The sequence below is a fragment of the Dermacentor albipictus genome, chromosome 8 (assembly GCF_038994185.2).
Source record: "Dermacentor albipictus isolate Rhodes 1998 colony chromosome 8, USDA_Dalb.pri_finalv2, whole genome shotgun sequence".
NCBI classification, from domain to species: Eukaryota; Metazoa; Arthropoda; class Arachnida; order Ixodida; family Ixodidae; genus Dermacentor; species Dermacentor albipictus.
The window spans coordinates 116,560,541-116,584,986 of record NC_091828.1 but is presented as its reverse complement, the minus strand read 5'-3'; the positions used below and the strand labels follow the sequence as shown (position 1 = coordinate 116,584,986).

The following is a 24,446-nucleotide window of genomic DNA, read 5'->3' as shown; positions in this document are numbered from 1 at the left end:
TAGCTTTAGTTGACGTCCAAGCGTTCCCGTTTAGGCCTAGCTGGGCACCAGGTGCGATGGATGCCACATCTCCCGAGTTAAACCGCACCTTAGCGCCAACCTTACACGATCCCGCCGAACGTCATGGCAGTCTTATCGTGTTTAGTTGAGCAGAGGAGGTATCATTGACGGTCACCTTCTCGGAGGAACAAACATTTTGGCCTAAGTGTAACCCTTGTAGGCTTGGCACGTATGAATCAAAACGAGCTGTTGGAGTTCACAGGCCCAAGTGTGCAACACAGCAGAAGGGACGTCACGAAAAGCGCGTCGGCAGAGTTGCCACAGCAATCGATGGGGCGGGGAAGTGCTATTATATGGTTGCACTCACCCCTCCCACTTTCACACGCTATGATGGGACCCGTGCCTTTTTGTCGTCAAACGCGAGATGCCAGCACGCTAGGTCGCGGAGAAAAAAATCGATAAAACGATCGACTTCATTTGTTTAGTTCAGCTTTCTTTTTGCGTTATGGTGGTGTCTGTACCGGTTAAAGCAAGGACGCGGAGCTTGTGTACGTTGCGATGACACCCTAGATCGTCTGCTTTTTTTTTTTTTCATCCTTCGTTTATCAGGTATATCACAAGCCGCTTGCTTCCAGAGCAAGAAGTGCGGCCGTATAGAGTCATACGCCTACATAAGAACGCATAAACATTACAAATTTCTAACGGCGTTGAAATGGAAATACGTATTCGTACCTTGATATGAATACTAATAATATAATATACAATACATATTTATTATATTATATTAAAATATTATAGTAAAATATATTACTACAAACTCCTGTCGCACATACATAAACATAACCAGCTACATTCAGCGCACACAACGTCAGCTCGTTATGCATTGCGTAACGAACAGATAACAACACCACGAACACGTACACATTATGGAAGGGCTGTCTTCGCCTATCATATACCCGCACTAATAAAGCGTGTGACTTCACAAATAAATTTCAGCTTGAAACTTTATAGATTCAAGTCGCAAATAATACTTTTATTGTTGTTGAATGAGTGAAGAACCCGTTCACACAAGTGCACCTTTATTTTTTGATGTTTCTGTGTTTTGAACGTGCATGAAAGGATGTTCGTAGTTTCCATAACTGTATTTGTTTTTGTCTTGCATTCTATATTATTTTCGCTATTTCAAGATACCCAGTAATGTAAAGTCTTTCAAATTCTCGTTTTGTGAGTGCATCACTTTGTCTGCTGTCTGCATAGTCCCCAGGTCCCCTCAAGTTGTCTACAACTTTTTGCCTGGAGAACCCCCAGCATTGTGTTGGAAATAAACTAAAGTGAAACTTAAGTGAAGTGAATGCGCACTTTGAACTAGTCTTGACAGCTATGCCGTCTCATTAATTTCGCTTCCAAGCTATGAGAGCGCGGACCGTTGCTTTGCATACTGCATTACTGCACGGAACTTAGACGCAGTAATTCTAACTTTATCATTCATCCTTGTTTACATCTCTGTACAAATTAACGACGAGCATGACAGTGAATTGCAACATCTTGAATAAACATGAATGTTTCGTCATTTATTAGTCCTAAACAAAATAAAAGATGCGACTGTGGAAAACAAAACTGAAAGCGAAATCGATGCACTGACTGCTAGCCCGATCGTGGTAAACATCGAGATTAGCTTTTGTACCCGACCACAGCAATATATGACGCTGCACTCGCTCGCTGGACGGCTGTTGCGAGGCGGGCACTCGCCGCGATGTATCGTTTTTGGTAAATAGTTGTGCGGAAAAAATAAAACGGGTTTTCATTTCTCAGTCACGGCAGCAAAACTTTTCCGTTTTTAAGGGGGCTTTAGTTCGTTATGCCACAGCCCGTTCCTCATCAAATGATGTTGTTCCAGGTAAGCACCGCATTCAAAGCGTCTCTGGCGGTGCAGACTGGTGTTCTTTTATTTTTGCAAGTCCTGACTATGTTCTAACTTTGCCGCAATTATTTTCAAACTATGCGTATACACCATTGCACGCCGCTACCCCTCACTATGTTGCCAGGATAACGTCTCACGGTCTCAGAGGCGAAGCGCGTGCTTGATATGACGTATCGCATTCACCCGGTCGAGGCGCGTACAACTGTGGTCTGCATGGTGCCAGTAGAGGCGGCGGCAACCTTCCGTCCCATTACCGGATCCAATTTTGTGAGAAATTTGCATTGACTAACGCGTTACCGGCGATCTGTGGCGCGCGCTATGCGTTGCCGTCAAGATTAGAAACCAGCGCTCAAGATAGTACTCGCCGAGAGCGATTGAATCGTCGCCACCGCGGTTGAAAGGAGCGTACCGCCACAATGCATGCATCTGCAATGCCGCAGAGGAGGAGACGACAGGTTGAGTCGCAGGTTTGTAGTAGTGGTCACGTTGCCGTGACGCGCTGTTATAACGTGCATTTTTGTGTGCTTGTCCTCCGCGATTCCCCGGAAAGCAACAGAGTTCTGTGGAGCCGATGCAAGTCGACGCGCCGCCCGAGGAGAATGAAGCGGCCGAGGAAGAGACCTACGTCGTCGAAAACCCAACTTTGGTGAGTGGATATATTGTTTTCGAAACTTTCTCTGTGGTTACGTTTGTTGCTTTGAGCTGGGTACGCGCTGCAAATGTTGCTTTGCGACGTTTCGCCGATCTAGCGCGTCTGCATGCAGCGTTCTGGGTGAAGGCAGTGCTTCGAATCATTGTTCACGTTTTTGACGATCGCTGATTAAGGGTGTGACCACTTGTGTGTGACTTTGTTCGCCCTAGGTGCTCCGTTCACTTGCGGTGTGGCAGCTGAATTTCGTGAACGCTTCCCGACGCAGAGCTAGAATAGGGTAACCGTTAACAAACTTACGTATATTTTTGGATATATTTCTGCACAGAATGCTAATAAAATGTACACGTGTGTACGTCAGAAATCGCCAGATGCTGAATTGTTGAGTTGAGAGTGATTCTTTGACTTTCTTACTCCACAGCTTTGCCAGATAACAACGGAGGCATTGTTATTGTTTATTGTGACGCGTTTGTTTTTGTTGTTCAAGAACTGCCCAGAGTGGCCCACAGGTTGAAATATTCACAGTGCCTAACTGTACTGGATACAAGAATATTGCTGTGAATTGGCAGTACCGGCACAAGAACAGTGAGAACCAGTCAAATAATTTTCAGCCTGTAATTTCCCGGCAAGATGTATTTATATATCACACGACATGTGAAGTTGATCACTTGTTAGATTTGTTAATGACAACTCTACAGTGTGTGCTAGCGAACATACGCCTTCCGAAATTAGTGATAGCTACATGTTAATAGTAAATGTAGCTTGGAACATGCCTTAATTTGATTTCCAGCACCATGCAGTGTGTATCACTACAACTCTAGCACCTCTTAACATATACTGAAACCATGAGGAAGGAAGGCCTTGAAATGTTGCTTGATGTGAGTAGTCGGCGACCACTGCTGACATCAGTGCCATCATGTTTGCCTTGATCATTTTGTGGGTGTCGGTTTTCTTGTACTTGTGCCACTTGTTAGGGTAATGTTCAGTACTGTGCTACTTCGGTCACTAACGAGGTTCCTCACCATCAGTGGCATACTTGTTTGGGCTGGTTGGTTCTAGAACAGCGCGAATGCACTTGCTTGCAAGTTTCAATTTGGCTTGCCATTTCTCATCTCATCCTGTGTGTTGCTCCGTTTTCCTGCTCAAGTTCCTTACCAGATGACGTTTACAGCACCCATCACAGCTTGTCTAGAGTAGGAGCAGTGTGCTTCCAAGAACCTTGGCACCACCTCTCGGCAGAATCTAGCATGACATAGTTGCTCCTGAGCATGTGCTGCCAGGCGAACAGGGTATAGCCACTCACAGCCATAGCTGTGTGCATGGAGGAAGGAAAAGGAACTTGGCCGTGGGCCTTGTGCAGCTCTCCCTTTCTAAGGATTCTGCCCAATGGCAGGTTGCGTGAGCATGCTCCTTTTTAATTGTCGGTGGTTGTGTTGTCAAGTGAAGACATGTGCTGATAGAAAACTGTTCCTGCTGCCATGGTTTGACACAGCCTGCCAGCTATCTCATCTCCTCCTATCATTGGCTATGACTATGCCTATAGCTTTGCAACTAGCAAAGCCCTGTGTGCCTGGCAACACATGCTCAGAAACAAGTAATTCCAGCTTCTTCCAATAGGAGGTGCCAGGGGTCCCAGAAGCATACCACTGCCACACCTTACATCTAGAAACAATTACTTGTGATGCACAGATCCAAATCGGACATCTTAATATGTAGCAGGTAGCTGTCCCGTCGAACATTTAGTTAAATTAGGCACTTTTATGAGCGACTTATGTTTAGGCACTGCGACCTTCTGGGAGCAGCTTGAGTCATATTGATCAAGGGGGCACACTCCCTGCTGTACATGAATAATTTGTGAGCCGACGCACACACCATGTGTAATCGCTGAAAGCTTTTTGCCCAGCTAGGGTGACAACTGCCATGTCATGGCAGAACAAAAACTGATGTTGCCCGCACAAAGCTGCAATAAAGTTTCACCGTCGAGTGTGCAACTGTTGAGGTTTCATACTGTCATTGCTAGCTGGTCACAAAATTATCATTGTGATGGCTTTTTTGCCGAAATGCACAAAATATATTGTAGTACTCAACGCACCAAGGCTTCTTTGCTTCATTTCACCAGTGTTAGGCAGCTAGGGCCTCATCAGCACCAACATGGTGATTAGTGTAAGAGACACATTCAGGTGTGATGATGACAAATTTGTTTGGTTGTTGTTCTCGCTCACTTCAGGCCTCTTGTATAACCAGCAGTATACAATCTAATTAACCAGTCAGAGTCAACACCTTGCCAATCTTCATCATGAAGTTGTCGTAATGGTGTCGTCCATTGCTTCTAGCACATAGATGTGTGACGAGTGTGGATGTCACCTCACTTAAGAACACTGAGAATGTGTTTAAGGTAGTGCGAAACGGTGATGCCATGCCAGTGTTACTGTTTCACTGGTAGAGATATGATAGCTGTTGACAACACTGTTCGATAGTACTAGTGGGTTGCCTTTGTGGCTATGACATACTGCTGCTCTGAATGAGGTCAAGGGTCCGATTCCCGGGCATGGCGGCCACAATTGGTCCGGAACAGAATCCAAAAGCACTTGTGTACTGTGCTTTGGGTGGTTCTTAACCGTTTCTGGTCTTATGATTCCTGTAGGATTCTCAATGTTTTGCAGGAAATATTCGACACCGGGAAAAACAAACAGCACTATTCATTGAAATCTGAGCAGCAGCAATGCTAATTGCATAATTTGTCAACTTATTGCTATAGATAAATACGGCCGTCCCTGATACTTTGCAAATGTCCATGTGTCGCATCACACAGTGGTTGTTAGGCCTCCGTGCCATACCATTGGAGCCTGCACTATAAAGCATTTGCATACCTTCTTGGGTAGCACGAAAATGGTCTTTAAATAACCTGTGGTCATATTTCACATCATTATCATTGTGCATTGCGAAGTTTGAAGAACCACATGCTGCCTACAACACCTCCAGTTGTCAACAGTTCCTGAGAAAACCTTTTGTTCATTGCCCAGAGATCCAGTGATAAACTTTTTTCTTTATTTTTCCAAGTTGTCATTCGGATTCACACAGTTGAGAGTTCGATGGCATACCATCTGAGAAGGTAACATATTTGCTAGGAAAGGAGCAGGTCATGGGCCATAGTACAAAAATGGGGCATTTCAAGATCCGTACGAATGTTTTGTTCACAGCGGCAAGCCTGCTTCCACGTGGCTGGCTTTCCGTTTCGAACCAGCAATGCACACGGATCTCAAAACGTTATTGTCATTTGACTATGGTCAGTGACCCGTTTCTTTCCCAACAGATTCGCATTATATATAATGTTTTCAGTTCATTGAAAACATTCACGCCAGAAAGGGCTCAAAAAAATTCTGCTTGTTAAAGTTGCTGCGGGGCCCTCCATCACAGCCTCCTGTGCAGCTTCTAGTCATGAAGCACTACAATTCAAAATTTGCTTTGCCCTTGCAGGACCTGGAAGCACATGCCAACAGCTATGCGGGCCTTGCCCGACTCTACCGACTCCTGTACATTGCCGACCACTGCCCGTCGCTGCGAGTCGAGGCTCTGCGCATGGCCCTCACCCATGTGCAGAACACGTACAACATCGCCAAGTACCAGGAGATTCACAAGAAGCTCAGTGAGGCTGTGGGGTGAGTGTAGAATTTAGCCCTACAAGGACGAAATGAAAAGTTACCTGAAGGAAATGTTCATTTTTCATCTGAATGTGTGAAATACGGCAAGAAAAAGTGTAACTACCTTAATGAAAAAATATATATATATATTTTAGACTTTTTTAGCAATTGGTTTGTTGATTGTAGGAAACACCGAAAGCGAGCTTCACCCCATGTCGCCTGTGGCTGTGTGCAACTTGTCCAGACGGGTAGGGTTAAACGGGGTTTAACTGGAGAGGTTTGAAGCAGTACATCTCCGGCCACTCCATTTCACTTCTGTGCAAGAAAAATAAGATAAATTTGCTTAAAAAAAGGGGGAAGAAATAATGATACAAAAATATTTTAAAGAGAACACTACAGCACCCGCACACACTTGCACATACAAGAGTGAAAGAAGAAAATGGATGAAGCATAACGACGGAGGCGTGTCACTACAAAATAGTCTGTAGTATTTTGAGCACTTTTCCGTAATTGTATAAAGGTGTTTCACTACACTGACAGCTGTTTCTTTTATGTGAAGCTTTCTTTGCCTCATTTTCGGCACTTCGAAATAGGTAGGTTCCTGTCTCGCGTCGCTTTAAATAAAAGGAAAATAATATGTGACCGACGGTGGAATGGAACCTCTGCTGGTGGAGCACAGCAGCCTGTTGCTCTAACCATTAGGCCACGATCGTACGCATACTTCTCTCGTTCCGACGCCCGCCAGCTCTTTAAAATGCTTGGTGCACATGCCATATGCCATTTCCTCGTCTTCTGTCCTTGTGAAAGAAGACGCACTCTGAGCTGCCGTGTTTGACTGCAATATCTCGGGGACCAGCTAACTTTCCTCGTAGCATGCTATGTAGAAGTTGTTCCACATTGTACTGACTTCATGATCGCCTAAGTTAATCATGCTTTAACATTCATTCGCCAGAGAACATGTCGTCGTGTTACATGCACCTCACTGCATAGACACAGATGTACGATTGCATGAAACGTAGTCACAGTTGACGTGTGTTCATTTCGTTTACACTTGTCTGCTACCTATGTGAAAAAACCAATAATTGCCATGTAAGCTCACATCGAACGACCGGCGTAGCAATCGTGCTGTTGCTGCCATGCCGTCGTCTTCGGCGCGGTCGTCATTGTGCAGCTGTCGTCACAGGCATGTGCGCTCAAGCATATTGCACACAACTGCTCAATATGCACAAACACGTTAGCTCACCTAGCATCGCTTTGCGGAACCCCAAGCAATCATGGATAGCCAGCTACTTGCAAAATGCGTTGCATAACGCCAGTCTGCGACAGTGCGTGGGGTCTGCAAAATTTTTCATAGCCACTACTAATTGGCAGTGGTTCAAGTGTTGTATGAATGGATGATGGGTGATTGCCCATAGTCCCAAGTTTAAGCCTTAGTTTTAGTTGTTGCATTTGCTTGGCGTATTGGAAGCACTTCTTGTCGGATACGAAACAGGGATGTGCATTGCATTTTCTCCTCTGACCGTGCTTTCAGAAGAAAGCAAGTTGTGCACGAAACTTCTTCTTCCTCGTCCTCTGTTCCTGCTCTAATTCAGTAAATGACACTTGATATCTATCATTCAGTCATGGCTGAAGACATTTAGTTAGACACTGTGTACTCAAAACTGAAACTCGGCAAGAGAAAATATCTTTCTTGTGTGCTGCTCGCAAGCAACGCTCGTCCATTAAGGGCGGTAGAGCATTGCACACATGATGTGGAAGATGTTAATTTGGCTCCAAGCTGTGTCATGTCATTTTGCCTCTTATCATTTCCATTTCATCGGAGTGGCAGTTAATATGGATACTCATGGTGAATTTTTGCTTTTTCCATGGTGTCCTGCATAGGTTTATGTTATATGTATTCTGTATGTTTATGTATGCTGAATATTCAAGGTGGATGCTATACTATTCAACCACCAAAGTTGTTCAAGCCTGGTCGTATGTTCTTGACTAAATTATTCCTCAGAATCTTTTTAAGATTGCAGTGCGTAGACAAAAGTCATAAAACATTTCATTCACAGCATATGTGTTTTATCTTAAATATTCTCAGACATCTAAAGAAAAGAGTATTAGTGCTCATAATCTGAAGATGATGTAATTGCAATGGCGCTGCTGTTTATGGCCAGCACAGCGGCGCCTGTACAATGCCATTATAGGTCCTACACGGCGTAGTAAAGCTTATAAGGGTGCCAGAAATTTTCACACACCACACATGTTGCACCTGCGTATAGTAGTTAAAACACCGTCCGGCAAGTTCAAGCAGAACGCTAAAGCATGTTATTACTGTCAGTGGTTCGTCCTTAAGACAAAACTGGCAGTTTTTTTTCCCCCAACATTCCGTCCTTTCGATTAAACAAAAATTATTAATTTCCCCTACGCTTTTGTATATTTTCTTCACATTCTAACTAATATCGGTGTTGCTTAAGCACTTTCAAGCAATCAAGCCGAATCAAAAGTGCCTTTTGTGACTGAGGTGTACACCAAAAATAGTTTCTCTGCTCTCCTTTTCTTGTCGCTCGTAGCTGGACCTTGTGTTGCATGGGGCATCAGTTCAGCCCACCTGTCGGGAGCTGTCAAGCTGGCTTCTACGCAAGGCTATATATATCGAGAACACAGATTTCAGCTTCTTCTGTCATTGTTTGCAGGTTAATTGTGTGTAGTGCGCTACCTTCAGAGCTCTTCTTAGAGTTGTAAACCTTTTTCATGTTCACAATTTATTTCATTGTGTGATTTTGAATGCATAAATATAAACTGCAACACTTTTGAGTGTTAATTGACACTTGTCTTGCATAATTAGTTATTGCAATGCTCTAAGAAAATTATGAGAACAAAGACAAACCGCACAAAAAAGAACAAGACAGAGAAAGAACCACACGACACAGGCGCAGACTAACAACTGGTTTAATGCTCCAACGCCTCTTTCCCACCAACAACAGAAGGCATGCGCACCAACCACAAAGACCGATGCCGCTATCATGTAGTCAAGCCAAGAAATGCCAGCTCCTTGCGGTACAAATGTATGGAAGCCTCGCTAACACATTTATCAGGCCCTAATCTCGCGATTTCTAAAGCTTCGATTACTTCACGCTGTTTCTTATTCCTTGCGCGTCCAACAATCTTAGTCCTGCCGAAAAGTGGGGTACAAACTTTGCCGTCATGCCTGCAGGTCTTGCAATGCTTAGGAAGATGCTGTCCTCTAGAATCATCTAGGGAATTGGCATGTTCTAATAATCTAATAATAATGCAGCGGCCTGTTTGTCCAACGTACGTGTTGCCACAACTCAGCGGAATCTCATAAATGACATTCGCTCTACAGGGCACAAACTTGTTCCTGTGGTTAGTGCAGCACTCGATTTTCTTTTTCCTATCAGGTCTAACTAAATTGCACAAACTGGACAGCTTACAGGGTGCCGAAAAGAGAACCTGTATGCCGAATTTACCCGCGATCCTCTTCAGGCCGTGCGAGACCCTGTGGACATAGGGCATAACTTCATACTTCCTCCTCTCCTGTGGATCCGCCCCACGAGGCTTTGAACTTAGTCGGAAGGACTTCAACAGGGACTCGGCAACAGCCCGAAGAAGGGCCAACGGAAAACCGGCCGACCGAAGGCGATCAGCTTGGGCATCAAAACTAGACTGAACCTTACGAGGACAGGACTTCACTAACGAAGCCCTGAGGCAGGTTGACGCAATCCCACTCTTGACCAGCTTCGAATGGCTCGAGTTGAAGGGTAGAAGTGCTTTTTCGACCTAGGCATGTACGCCCAGCAGAGGTGGTCGGGATCGCTAAACCAGTTGTTAGTCTGCGCCTGTGTCGTGTGGTTCTTTCTCTGTCTTGTTCTTTTTTGCGCAGTTTGTCTTTGTTCTCATAATGTCATACCAACTAGCCCCTCACCGTACGCTTCTAAGAAAATGTTTGTTTGCGTTTTTCTTAAAACCGTTGATAGTAGAAACTAGTGCTTCGGTGAGGTTAATTGTTGCCAGGCAACGAATTCAAGGTGGAAAATGAGCTTCAGAAATGTAAATATAAAAATGCGCAACGTCATTCAAAGCCAGACGGTGACGTCGTATCGACCTACTTTGTTAGGATGGAATCGACAGTGGGCAAGCGAGGCAACCTTAACGGTTTTCTGCGCGCTTTGAAATTGTAGGAGCACTCCGAACCTGCCTGATGTGACGGGCAGCAGCAGCAGCTCAGGAGCCGTGCCACCCCTAGACAGCCAGTGGATTGAGACCCGCAGCAAAAAGGCAGCATTGAAGCTGGAAAAACTCGACACTGATCTCAAGAACTACAAGAGCAACTCGATCAAGGAGAGTATCAGGTGAAGTCCTGTGGCGTTGAGAGCCACCATTACTATGCAGTAGCACTGCATATCCTTTTTTAGGCGGCAGTGGTAATTTTGTTCATTTAAAATGTAGTTTCTCTGCATGTCATGTACTATTAACAACAACAAAAAAAAAAGATGGATGGTATGTTTCAAAATCTGGGGCACGTTCTGTAAGTGTCCACCCCGTAGACATGTCCATTTCGTCTGCTGCTGAAGTTCGGATTGGCTTGGCTGAGGTACACATCCGAAGGGGGCAGGCACTTCCAGCCAATCAGACCTTCAGCAGCAGACGAAATGGACATGTCTACGGGGTGGACACTTACAGAATACCCCCCCCCCCCCCCCTGTGTTTTGAAACCTACCATCCGACACGGCGGTTCTTTGTTGTTATTAATAAAGTCGTGATTTAGGGTACCCACCCGGACGTGTGACAAAACACGAGGACAGATCCTGACAACGTTTTAGGCTAAGAGCATCTTAAGATGAGCTAACGAATCCCGTCTTCCAGGCGCGGCCACGACGACCTTGGCGACCACTACCTCGACTGCGGGGACCTCAACAATGCGCTCAAGTGCTTCTCCCGGGCACGTGACTACTGCACGAGCAGCCGGCACGTGGTCAACATGTGCCTAAACGTGATAAAGGTAATGCACATGGATTTTTGCATTACGTTTGAAATTAATTGTACTTACCATGTACGCACAATGTTTACATGGTACCACATGTTGCACTTGCCGTGCCAGGCTATGTGGAAAATTTAGTATGACAAGTTGGGCTAATTGGTAGTGATCTGTCGCGATAAGCCCCACTTAAATTAAAATAAGGACATGAAAATATGAGAGCTACGTGTCCTGTAGTTAGTCTCCCGTTCTTGTGGTGCTTGTAGTGGAAAAAACTCGATTGTTGCATGCAATACTTGCACGACATTTTGACTGTAATGAAGAATCTGAGGAACACCAAGTGGCTATGCTGATGCGTTTCTTTTGAATCTTGGCACAAAAGCAAGGCACACTCTTCATCTGTAGCATTCTCTTTGTGTTATTGCCTCGGCACTTTTTATAAATGTGCAAGACACTGACTGCATTACACACCAGCACTCAACTGTAGATTCAGTGACATTTGGTTACGTGTATTCGCATGCCACTGTCTCTGCTTCCTTCTCATCAATGCACGGTGCTTGCTGGAAAATCACTCCACGACCTCATGAGGCTTAAGCCTGCTAATGTCCCCATAGAATGCTATTGCACTAAAAAGAACGCTTATTGTAACTCGCAGAATAATTTTTTCCTCGACTGCACACATCCATATGCAATTAAAATAATTACAGCGAAAGCAGTGATCCGTTGTCACAAGAGGCTTGCCGAGATGGCAAATCGAGTGGGCGTGGAGGCACTTGAGACAGCTGTAAGATGTGGAATAGCTGCCTTTGGCATCTGCTGCACGGCTGTTAATGCTACTAAGAGAGCCATCGTTGTCTTTCTTGTTGTCGTCTGTCTTCAATTTTTTCCTATTTTTTATGCTTTTCAGGTCAGCATTTACCTGCAGAACTGGTCCCACGTGTTGACGTACGTCAACAAGGCGGAAGCGACGCCAGAATTTGCTGACGTACGTTTGTACTGCAGCGTTTCAATTTTCAAAAATTCGTTCCTTTATTTCATTCACTTTTATGCCATCTTCTGGCGTGCTAGGCCTGCTGTCATGGTGTTCAGTGGCCTGCCTACCTGCCTCAATGTGTAATCCATCAATATGTCTAAAGGAAGCCAACAGACAGCTAAGCCAAGAAAAGTAAAAGGCAGCTACCTGAGCTAATTATGACGGCAGTTAATTTCCTCCTTTGCATCGTTGTCTGCTGACTTCACTGGGTTGTTACTAGCAATAAATCAAGCCCCGAATGTCATCGATCCGTCTTGTCCGCTTAATCCGACTTGTCATTTTTCCTTCATCGTCATCCTCAGCTTTTTTATGTCCACTGCAGGATGAAGGGCCCTCCCAACAATCTCGCCTCAAAGTAGCCACTGCTAAATACTGCTGCATGCTTGTTCTTGGGTTGCTATTAGCACTGGAGAAGTCACCATTGAATCATCTATTATGCAAATTGCCTCCCAGGGTCATGCCAAGGACACGCACCAGAGCATAGTGACCAAGCTGCGGTGTGCAGCCGGACTGGCCGAGCTGGCCACCAAGAAGTACAAGTCGGCCGCCAAGAACTTCCTTCAGGCCAGCTTCGACCACTGCGACTTTCCCGACGTAAGTGGCGGGCAATCGGGCATGCGCAGGTTCGTGTGCTCTTCGATTGCTTAGAAAGAGAAACCAGGAGCTTTGATCAACTATTCCTGAAAGGGATAGTAACGAGAGAAACGAGTAGTTTAGCTGTAAATTAGTTACTTGCCTTTGTACGTTACCCAAAAATAAAGCCCCCCTTACTGCGAGAATACACTTGGCAAGCCAGAAAAGACAGAGCGAAGGATGGATGGCGGCAATGCCTTGAAAGTTCTTGAACCAGCTTGCCGTCACGTCGTAGATTTTTGACAGCGCCTGCTCGAGCACAGTTAATTTTTTTATTGTTAAATTTGACATGTGTTGCATTCTAAAGGAGTCAAAGACTGAAGTTAGCAAGCTTTTAAAACTTGCACAGCCGCATTCAACCAAATTAACCAAGTGCATTGAAATCCGTTGCATAACGCTGATGCTGGTGTTTCGCTGTGACATTCAATAAATAGAAATTCTGCTTTACATCATCATAGTGACCACAGAGTTTTAGAAGAACACTTTTCTAAACTAATTTCCTGTATCTCTATCTCTAAGCGCATTTTGAGGTTCCCTCAGTTTATTGAGAAATTTGAGCAGTTCAGTTCACTCAGGCTTGTTAGATTCTTGGGAGAGAGAGAGTGGCACGCTCAAGAACGTGGCTGATGAGATTGTGTTCATAAGGCCTGAATAGTCGGAGCTGAATGCAGCTATGTTTGGCACCTGGGCTGTTGTTCATTTTGGCAGGTGGCACTGTGATATGGCCGACCGAATCATGCGGTCGTCCAGCCGTGGCTGTACATTCGCGTTGATCTAGGATGGATTAAACGGAAATTATATGTATCTAGAGTGGTCACATTAACTAGGAATCAAGCATTTCTTTGGATTCTGAACGTTTATGGTATTTGCTGCATGATGTTACAGACGCCACTCGCATCCCTTTCATCACAGACTGATTATAGATTTGTATCTCGCCATCTGGAAGCTGTTTCTCATGATGAGTTTCAGACTGGCCCGTGAAGAGCAAAAATTTGTCATTGACGGGGCTTTATTTCTTGCTCTTGTTTATCCTTTTCCTCAGATGCTGTCCCCGAACAATGTTGCCATGTACGGCGGACTCTGTGCCCTGGCGTCGTTTGATCGCCAGGAACTTTTGCGCAACGTCATCTCTAGCAGGTACGGTTAACAATTGCCCTCCCGCTGCCTGTGTCGCTCTGGTGTCTCCGAGTTCTGTGGCTGAGCATGATGCCATGATTCCCATGAGCAACTGTGAGGCTGACATTTCGATGGCAGCGTGCTGTTAAGGAGACAAGCTCTCTGAGCTTTGAGCATTCTTTAAGAAGGAAAGAGGTCTATAGAAGCTTTCTTTTTTTAACTAAATTTTATGAATATTCTCACCCAGGCAGAGCTTTTCATGCTAATTTCAAAAATATAATTCTTCAATTGACTGAGTGGTTCCAGATATAACTAATATTAATCACCTATTAATCGGAACAATTGGAAGTGGAGTATCAGCCAGAATATTTATAAAGACATATGGCTGGATACTGCAAAGTGTAAAAAACACAAATATAGTACTTTGTTTTTGTGCAGGCATTGCTAATTTTGCAGCAATTTGAAGTTCAGTGTCCAGGCATGGCTATCATGTGGTCCAGTTAGTAGCCAGACTTTAAAAATTTACAAAAGCCAAATTAAGAATCTGCTTATAGCACTGTGTAGTGCTACATGCCCCTGTTAAAATTATGGCTCCATGTGCGCTGAAGACCGAGATAGTGTTTCGGCAAGTTTTGAAATCGCAGGCGATCAGGACCGGGCACTCTTTCGGAACAGTTATACGCCGCCGCATTTCGTTCTTTAGATGGACGTCCTTAACAGAAATCGGCAGCTAGGCGCACGAATGCACCGGGAACAAGAATGACACTGAAAATCTGGCTTTCGGAGCTAGGTGCTGCCAAATTGTAACTGCTGACGCCAGATTCAGGGCGGTTATTTTTTTTAGCGTATTTAAAGGCGAGTGCATATATCACAAGCTACCGATATATAACGACCACGTTTTGCAGAACTATCGAGCTTGTTATAAACGGGTTTGACTGCATGTTTACATACTTAGGTTTAGGTGCATGGTAAGGAACCCCAGGTGGACAAGATCAACCCAGAGCCTCTCATGACTTCAGTGTTGCTTTAGGACCCCATGAATCAGTCAGTCATTGCAAGAATGGGTAAATCGCGCAAAATTTTTCGTAGTCTGCCTTGTTAGGCACCATCACTTGTTTTATATGCAAACATTAGCAGCATAGAGTGAAAGTTCCAGTGAATGTGGGTTATGGAGCAGAAAACTTGTGCCAGTGATGTTGAAATGTTTACTTCACCTTGCCTCTGTTCTCGCAGCTCTTTCAAGTTATTCCTCGAGCTGGAGCCACAGCTGAGGGACATAATCTTCAAGTTCTACGAGTCCAAGTATGCCACGTGCCTGACACTGCTGAATGAAATCAAAGTGAGCATCACAATGTGACAGAACAGCATTAGATGCCTTATTAAACATATGGTAAACAAAGGCTTTCTGCAGGACGCTATAGTGTCCCTTAACTAGGAACATGCAGTTTAACGTATGGGAGAGATGTGTAAAAAAAAAAATGTTACGAGACCGGGTGCCATCTGGATCATCGTGTCAAACCTAACCAAGCCAAGACAATCTATTAGTACACCTCCTGCTGCTTCTATGTCGTCTTGTCTTGCCAGGCCTGTGGATGTCACAATCGTCCACCTGTCTCAGTAATTAGGCACACCTGCAACTCGTAACTTGCGATTCGGGTGAGTAAAGAAAAAGAAAAAGCTAAATTCTCTATCTGATGCTCGGCGATAGCGAGAGTAGAACCACAGGGACAATTCACACATAAAATATGTAAGCCACAGTGATCCAATAGCATGCAGACCATGTGCAGTGAGAACAATGCCATTTGTTTACATGCATAAACTGTTTGTTTCCTTGTGAACGCTATTCTAAATCTCTCTGTTGTGGGTTGGTTCATTGAACATTTTTGCTTAAATATGGGGATGTCGCAACGAGGTATTAATGGAGTGCTAAAGTAGCCCTCAACAGGTTTGAACCATGCACACTCTGAGGTGATTATGCAATAAGCGATGAGCATTTAAAGCTCTTGTCTCGCGCACCTGGCCCTTTCATACATGGAGCTCATCCTTTTGCATTGCTAGGCATATACAGCAGGATCTTGAAGATACAAATCTCTCAGGACGGGGCAAGAAATTCGCTTCACCCAACACGTAAGGAAATCTGGAAATGAAGGGGGGACGGCGGCAATAAAAGGCCGACTTGGGTCAGAGTTTTAAATTTTTTCAAGTGATTTTTTTCCCGGCGATCATAAGACTTCCTCCATCTCATGCTGTAAATGCACAACAAAGTTCGAGAAAGTTTCGTTTTAGTGTGTTGTCTTTGTAATAGGGCTTTGGGAAGTGTGCTATTGCACCACTGATCTTGTGGCTTTCCATTGACACAGCATGGCCACCTCGGTATGGCCACGAACATGAGAGACCGGCTCTTCAGATAGCCACAGCACCATATCTGTTCGTACACGAATACAAGCATTAAAGATTAGTGCGAAATAGAAAAACTACCATTCCAATTCATTTCTGCAGTCATGTGGCACTCAGGGAGTGCTCCTATTGGTTTCTGTGGATTTGAATCACTGGCGCACTTGTTTCAAGCCCTGCTTAGCAGCAGCGAGCTGCGTGCCTTTCTTATTTCAAGGTTGACACCTCGACGATCTTCCTGGGTATCTTGAGTATCCCGGAAATAAAACAACAGTGGAGGAAATGTAACAGTGAGGGAAGGGTGTAAATTACTACAGGAATGTTGGAAGCAGCTCTCAATGGCTGCCAGCATAGTTATTAGACGTTTCGGCGCTCATACTGTGATCGGAGACTGCGCATGCATAATTAATGGACATGTACGACGTTCCATGACGGTGGCCCCTTTCCATGTTGCGCTATACTGCCTCGTTGCAAGGTTTTGCGTATGCTTCACCACATAACACGTTTCTGTTGCGGCAATGCTGACTAAAGAGAACCGGCGATTATGCATCCTTGCCGGCCCTGAAATAGATGTATCCCTGCGCTCTGTTCCCAGTAGGTTCTAACTGGTGCATGTTACTCATAGAGTCAATATGACCAACTCTAGAGGAAAAACTCCCCTTAGCACCCATTCATTCAAATGAGCAACTGCTAGGATGCTGCCATGTTGCTACTCTGCGAAGGCACGTGGACAACGAGATGCGATTCAGACAAGATGTGCAATCAACGCAATCCCGAGCCTTTCTCAGTACTATGGCGCCTTCTAGTTCAGGTGCCTGCAAATGCGTTCTTTCACACGCCGTAAATTTTACATGAAAATTTTTAATGCAACCATCCGATCTTCCTGTAAAATATATGCAACGAACTTTACACATTGTCCATACATGCATGCTTCATACAAATGCTTGTTGTAGCATAATATTTTTCATATTAGCGTTGCAAAAATGGCTTGTAGCAACAGCTTTTCCCCTATTTAGTGAACCATATCTCTGACACCTGTTCGGGTGCTTTGCCAACTCTTTGTCTGCTGTTGTGTGCACATGTTCTCCCAATATGCAAGCTCGGTTGCTCATAAATCTCACTGCAAACTTTGGTAGTTTGTTGCAGCGTATTGGTCGCTTGCTGCAAAGTATCCCTCCCTTGTTGCAACGTACACATTTGTTGTCCGTAGCAATGTGCAAGGGCAAATTTGTATTTCTGCAGGACAATCTCCTCTTGGACGTGTACCTGGCCTCGCATGTCAACACTCTGTACACCCAGATCCGGAACAGAGCTCTCATTCAGGTGAGAGAGAGAGAAAACTTCTTATTAATGAATTGATATGTATGAAGGAGTCTGTATGCTTCGCTGCATAGGAAAGGGGATCAGGGACAAAAGTCTCTAGGAGGAGGAGGAACGCAGGAAAGAAAATATATGATCATGGTACGGTCGCCCATGCCTCAACTAATGACTTGAATAGTTCAACATGCACCTTAGGAATCCCAATACAGTGAAAGCTCGTTAATTTGGATCTCACGGGACCAGGAAAAATGTCCAAATTATCCAGATGCCGAATTAATGAATGAACAGGAAAAACAACATTAAAAGCAAGTCGGAGAAGCATACCTTTATTTACTGAAGTATTTTGCAATAGTCGTCTGCTTTTTCATGCAGATTCCGGCTGACATCACAATTTTTTTTAACTCTTCCAAGTGGCCAACAGCACGCAAACTGTCGGAAGTGCTCAGGCAAACTTCGTCCAATATCAAAAGTGCCTCCGTGAGTTCTCGTGAGGTGCGCTGAAGTCACGGCTGCACCTCCTCGCATGACTTTGCGTCCGAATCATAGTCTTGACGGGCACCAGAGACATCATTAATAATTTCTTCATCGGTCAGGAGGCCAGTTGTGGCAACACAATCATCAATCGCGATGTAGTCCTGAAAAGTCACATCTGTGGGAAGGACAGCATCGAATGTCGGGCAGTCATCATCGGTGGACTCGGCTGACACCTCGTCGTCTACTGATGTATGCTCAGGCCTCACAAAACTAGTGTGCCGAAAACATTTGGCAATGACTTGTGGAGGTGTATTTTTTCGCACACGGGCGATGTGCACTGCACCAAGTAAGTCCACTTCACACAGCTTTCTAACTTCTGAGCATGAGATCATTCACTGTAGCAGGTGCTTTCGGTACTCCGACTTCACGTAGTGAATGATACCCTGGTCCATTGGCTGAAGGGCACATGTGGTGTTAGGCAGCAAAAAAACTACCTTGACGCTCTTCAGTTCGACTGTACAGTTATGTGCACTGCAGTTGTCAACAAACATAATTATCTTGCAGTCCTTAGACGTGAAGTGCCGGTCTAACAGCTGCAGCCAGCCTCGAAAAACGTTTGAGGTCATCCAAGCCTTCCTGTTCACTCTGTACTCGACAGGAAGGCTTTTGATGTTTTTAAAACAACGTGGTTTATGCGCCTTCCCAATGACAAGTAGAAAGCGCTTCATGCCCGTCATATTGGCGGCAAGAAGCACAGTTATCCTTTGCTTGCATTTCTTGCCACCAATGCACGGGTCCCCTGTGAAAGTCGCTGTCTTGTCAGGCAGAGCTCTGAATAATAGAGCAGTGTCGTCTGCATTGAACACATCACTTGGTTCATATGCGGCAATGTGCTCAAGCAGCTTCACATTTTTCCACTGGGTGGTCATGCTTTCGTCAACGCTAGCCTTTTCGCCACACACACTTTTGAAGATGAGTTCATGTCTCTCCCGAAACCTCGTGAACCACCCTTCTGAAGCTCTGAATGATTCAATGTTCATCATTGCAGCGTACTTCTCACCTTGTGCCATGATGAGAGGTCCGCTCAAAGGCAGATGTGCGTTGCAACGGTCAGTAACCCACTGGAGCAAAGCTTCTTCGAGCTTGGGATGAGCTGTGGTTTTGCAACTGCTTTCTTGGTGCATGAAACTTCTCGCTTTCAAAGGCTTGAAGAATCTGTTGTTTATTTTTCACGTACGTTCCCGACGTGCTCTCCGCTTCGCGTTGTACTTGGTCATAACGTGCTGCCGCAATTCGCCATTCTTCAAAGCCTGCAAAATTTCCACCTTAGTCGCCAAGTTCTTGGCTTCGTACTTCTGCCGCTTTGCCGGCGTTGCTATCACTGTAGAGCCATCCAAATTATCAGAATTTCCAAATTAACGGGTGTCGAATTAATGAGCTTTTACTGTAATGCATAACAGAGCTCTATTGTCACTAATGAAAGCTGCTCATTGTCATTGCCAGCCTATGTGAAAATGTGGTCACGATGACACTGGCCCTGACAGCAGGTTGCCTCCAATGCTGTGGACAGCTGTTTCGGCTTCACATGCATTCGTAACATGCACAATATTTTGAAACCTACTCTGTTGGTAGAAAGGTTCACATTAGAATCAGGTAAATATGGTGCGTGTATCATGCTTTATTATGAAACACATGACTGAAATAAATGAAATCTTATGTGTGTGTTTCTTTGCATGCAGTATTTCAGCCCATACTTGTCGGCCGACATGACGAAGATGGCGCAGGCGTTTAACACAACCATAGGTCCCCTCGAGGAGGAGTTGATGCAGCTGATTCTCGACGGACAGATTCAGGCGCGCATAGACTCTCACAATAAGGTAAAGTACATCTTTGTCTCATTACGTTGTCTGACCTATCTTTCTTCTACTGGTTATGTGTGCATATCGTTGCATTGCTGCTTACATCGTGTATTGCACTTCAACTCACCCAATTGCTGTCAGCGACTGAGGATGAATTGCAAGAATGCAGTTTAGGGGGACCGAAAATTGCAGACTCGAATTTATAAAAGAAAGGTGCTAATTGCAAGCAAGTCTACCAACAGTGCATCAGCAATGGCAGGGTGACATTTGACTTCGGTAAATCATCCAATCGGAAAAAAAATCGTTTTGTTTGTGTTGGCGACGAACGATACGATTGGATGTCAAGTCAGATATATCTTCATGTCGGCAGTATGATACGAAGCCATGCTTTCACATCCACCCTGCCCCATGGCTGATAGCATCGCCCGCAGTAGGATGATGCTGACGTGAAAAGGCTGTGTCACGTGACGTGAGTTTCACTCAGTGACACGGCGATTTCAGTCGCTCCGTGACTGGGTTCAGCCACATTGGTTGCATCGGCACGTAGTTGCGGCGATCTGCGCAATTTTGGGTGGGCTGACAACAAGCGCCGTAGAAATTGCGCGTTTCTGCTGATGTCTATTTTACGACGCGTTATGCCGGTGCCTTCGCAGTTGAGCGTGAAGCAATCCTAAATGTAGAACACTGTTAATGACCAGAAACTAGAAACTAATGACCATACTAGTTATTCTGTTTCTACATAATTAGCAACATATGAACATATTGCCAATTTTTTGCGCTGTTTCATTATAACAATAGAGACGTAAATACATTGACAGCTGGGTTCAATTTTGGCCGCCGCTCTGATGGAAATGAGATGTGCCATGTGAAAAAAAAAAGAAGACGTGCACCAACCGACCTGTCCCCATTCTCCCCTTGCTTGCATGGGAAGGCTGCACTCCTCAAGCCATCAACCTTCTTGGCCCATCCTCGCACGCTCTCACTGGCACCCAAACCATGCATCACACGGGACACAATATGATCTTATTACAATTGGGACTTTATACCAGAACAACACGCTGCTTTGCTTCGGTGGTCACTCTTGGTTGTGTGATTTGAGAGGTGTGTTCGCAAGGAGCTGTTTGGAATTCAACCATTTGACTGTCTGCATCTGCTGAAGTTTCTACTTATTGTATCGGCATTCCTTCATGGCGGCTGTGAAATTTCGTTATATATTGAAATCGTGTATAAACGCACTTCGTTATATTGAGGTTCTAAATACATTGTGTTCAATGTACAAGTTATAAAAAGTTATACTTTGTTATGTTGAGAACTTCAGTATATTAAATTTCCTTACATCAAGGTTTATCTGTATAATATGTGCTGGGATTTCATACTTTTCTTGTAATATGATCATCACTGTAGCTTGGCGGTGACTGATTGTTAACTATGTATTGTCAGCTGTCGTCAACTCGATCCTGACAGGACTGATGAGATTGGTCAAGTTATCTTGCCACTCAAATTAAACAGGCAGAAAAAAACACCAAAACAGACCGCTGATACGTTTGGCAGTATTTGCACTGATCCTAACGTGAACTCAAATTGAACTCCCAAGCTTCCTTTAGGGTTTAAAAGCGTAGGATTAATGTAAGAATGACATTAGAGCTCCTTTAACAACACACGATTGGAGCATGCAGGAAGCAGGTAAACAGGAAGGTAATGCACCAACCTACCCATCCACACTTTCCCCTTGCTAGCATGGGAAGACTGCACTCCTCAAACCACCATCCTTCTCAACCCCTGCCATTGTGGTTTTCTTGGAACAGTTATACCATCCCCATTTTTTTTTCTCATGCAACCTGATTATAAAAGTGATCGGTTATAACAACGGAATTTTCGTGGCACTTGAATATCATTATAAGTGGGTTCTACTGTAATAAGAAAAAGACTAAAGCAACTTTACCTTCACAGAATGGAAAAAGAAAATGGCAGTTTTGTTACTTGATGTTCATCGTCATCACTCTCAGACAACACTTTATCACTTTCAATTCGGAACCACATCATGTCATCCTCCGTACGGTCCATAGTGGGTTGGATGTCTTGCATTTATCAAACGAATCTGCCATAATAGCAAACGCAGTGGTGGCCCACGCCTAGACTAACTACTTCACTAATTTGTCCTCCAACGAATGCCGTCCTCTGGAACGCCAAGAACATCTGGTGCGACTTGTTGCCGCTAGCTCAGCACTTCAAGTAACTTATCCATAGAATGCGCTTTCGTAATAGGACTGAAAGTGGCAAGCTGCCATCGTGATCATGCTGTGCAAGAACGCTTTCCGTCAGCATCCATGGTCACCATCTTGCGATGGCAATGGCAATGACACTGCCTAGGCTGGCTTTCACAGTATGCTGCTGCAAATGCCACAAACTCCGTTTTGGTTTCATATGACATTGCACTGGCCAAGCAGTTCTTGAACAAATTTTCTTTGAAGAACAGGCATGCATTGGAAATACGTAAATGATGTAATAATTAACTGTGAGCTATCGTCTTGCTTTAAAACCTTCTTGTGGCAGGCCTAAAATGGGCATCTTTAATGGGAGATGACGTGTGTTTGATGCATTCGCTAAATCCTGAGCGCCGCCACGACCGACGCTGCCCCAGCCATGATCGTCTAGTGGCTTTGGCAGTGATTGCGCTGCAGGGCGCAAGATTGAATCCCGGCCACGGTGGCTGCATTTCTATGGCAGCGAAATGCAAAAACGCCCCATGTACTGTGCATTGCGTGCACATTAAAAAGCCCCAGGTGGTCAAAATTAATCCATAGTCCCTTCGCTATGGTGTGCCTCATAATCATATTGCTACGGGGTATGCTCCCACTGACGAAGAGCTGAGCAGGAAGAAGACGAAGACGACGATTTAGAAGCTAGCGCGGGCTGTTGCCTCTTGGCCAAGCGCAGCGTATTTTCCTTGTAAATATATTTGTACATAGCTTGTCGTCTGCGTCTTTCTACGTAACATATTTGGTGGAGGTGGACGTTCCCTGTACCTCGTCACGGAGCTTCGCAGTGGCCGGTACGTCGAGCCTACCTTCATGGCTCCCGGCGACGCCAACCCGACTCCACCGGCTCCGACACCTGCTGCCACTTCGACGACCTACATCACCCTCTCCGCTCCCCGTGATCCTGGCGTATTCTCGGCAAAAGATGGGGAAGACGTCGAGGACTGGCTCAGCCTTTACGAACACGTCAGCCGCAATAACCGGTGGGACCCCACTATCATGCTCGCCAACGTAGTCTTTTACCTCGGTGGCACACCTCGAGTTTGGTTTCGGACGCACGAAGAGGAGCTCACCAGTTGGGATTCGTTCAAGCAAAAGCTCCGAGACTTGTTCGGCAACCCCTACGGTCACAAACTTGCCGCGCAGAAGGCGCTTTCCGGCCGTGTGCAGACGTCAACAGAGCCCTATGTCACGTACATTCAGGACGTCCTGGCTCTGTGCCGCAAAGTTGATGCACACATGCCTGAGTCGGACAAGGTATCCCACATCCTCAAAGGCATTGCCGATGACGCCTTCAACTTGCTCGTATTCAACAACGTCGCGACGGTGGATGCTGTTCTCAAAGAGTGCCGCCGCCTGGAACTCGCTAAAAGCAGACGTATCGATCAGCAGTTTGCCCGTCTGCCCAACACCCCAGCGACTTCTTCCTGTGCCGACGCTCCTCGTCCCAACACCACCGGCGATATTACCAAGATCGTTCGGCGTGAGATTGAGGCCGTCTATCCGGCTGCTTCGACTCCAGCCCCACCAACGCACCGGCAGTCACGGTTTCCCTGATCCAGGCAGTTGTCCGCCAGGAGTTCGAAAACATGGGCCTTCACACCATCTGCTCGGCCCATCACCCTGATACCCATCCGGCTTCTTCGATTCCGCCCCGTCCCGCATCGTCTTACCCACCACGTTTCCGCAACCCAGCTGAATGGCGCACTGCTGACGACAAGCCCATTTGTTTTCACTGCCGTCGCATCGGGCACATTTCTCGGCACTGTCGAAGTCGCTGGACTTCCCCGACCCGGTCTGCTTATACTGCCTATTCCCGCCCCTCGGGTGGCCCTTCTCGTCCTTATGCCGCACGCTCCGATAATGCCGCCACTGACTCTCCTGCGCCGAACCGCCCCTATTCTCGTTCACCTTCGCCCCAAGGACGACAATCTCGCTCTCCCCAGCCCCGTCGCTCCTTTTCGCCGACTCCCTTCGGACGCCGCTCCCAGCCGGAAAACTGAATGATGCAGCGCCTCGAGGTGACGCTGCATTGCTCCCTACGCCACCAAATCCTCCACTGACGTTGCCCACTCATCTGAACCTTCTTGACGTGCAAGTCGACGGTGTTCCTGTATCTGCTCTTATAGACACTGGGGCGCATTTTTCGGTAATGAGCGCGGAC

General features: G+C 45.6%; 2 protein-coding genes across 14 annotated transcripts in view; one reads left to right on the top strand and one right to left on the bottom strand.

Moving 5' to 3' along the window:
* The window catches only part of LOC135910349 (acid-sensing ion channel 2-like), a 134,889-nt gene that overhangs the window by 38,131 nt on the left and 72,312 nt on the right, over window positions 1-24,446 (bottom strand). For 2 of the 5 annotated variants that reach the window (XM_065442403.1, XM_065442404.1), the window contains exon 1: window positions 176-311. The exons of 2 other annotated variants lie outside the window; for them this stretch is intronic. In XM_065442403.1, coding sequence (XP_065298475.1) covers window positions 176-195 — 20 coding nt within the window. In that variant the 5' untranslated portion in view covers window positions 196-311. Of the gene's footprint in view, window positions 1-175; window positions 312-367; window positions 571-24,446 lie in introns of those variants that run through there. One more of the 5 variants, XM_065442407.1, reaches the window with a different exon arrangement.
* The window catches only part of CSN1b (COP9 signalosome subunit 1b), a 34,248-nt gene continuing 11,509 nt past the window's right edge, over window positions 1,708-24,446 (top strand). For 5 of the 9 annotated variants that reach the window (XM_065442402.2, XM_065442394.2, XM_065442400.2 and 2 more), the window contains exons 1-11: window positions 1,919-2,388; window positions 2,472-2,567; window positions 6,048-6,229; window positions 10,399-10,569; window positions 11,084-11,219; window positions 12,103-12,180; window positions 12,682-12,822; window positions 13,904-13,998; window positions 15,211-15,316; window positions 17,614-17,694; window positions 19,905-20,042. In XM_065442402.2, the coding sequence (XP_065298474.1) occupies window positions 2,338-2,388; window positions 2,472-2,567; window positions 6,048-6,229; window positions 10,399-10,569; window positions 11,084-11,219; window positions 12,103-12,180; window positions 12,682-12,822; window positions 13,904-13,998; window positions 15,211-15,316; window positions 17,614-17,694; window positions 19,905-20,042 (1,275 nt within the window). In that variant the 5' untranslated portion in view covers window positions 1,919-2,337. Of the gene's footprint in view, window positions 1,898-1,918; window positions 2,389-2,471; window positions 2,568-6,047; window positions 6,230-10,398; window positions 10,570-11,083; window positions 11,220-12,102; window positions 12,181-12,681; window positions 12,823-13,903; window positions 13,999-15,210; window positions 15,317-17,613; window positions 17,695-19,904; window positions 20,043-24,446 lie in introns of those variants that run through there. The other 4 variants (XM_065442397.2, XM_065442396.2, XM_065442395.2 and 1 more) reach the window with 4 other exon arrangements.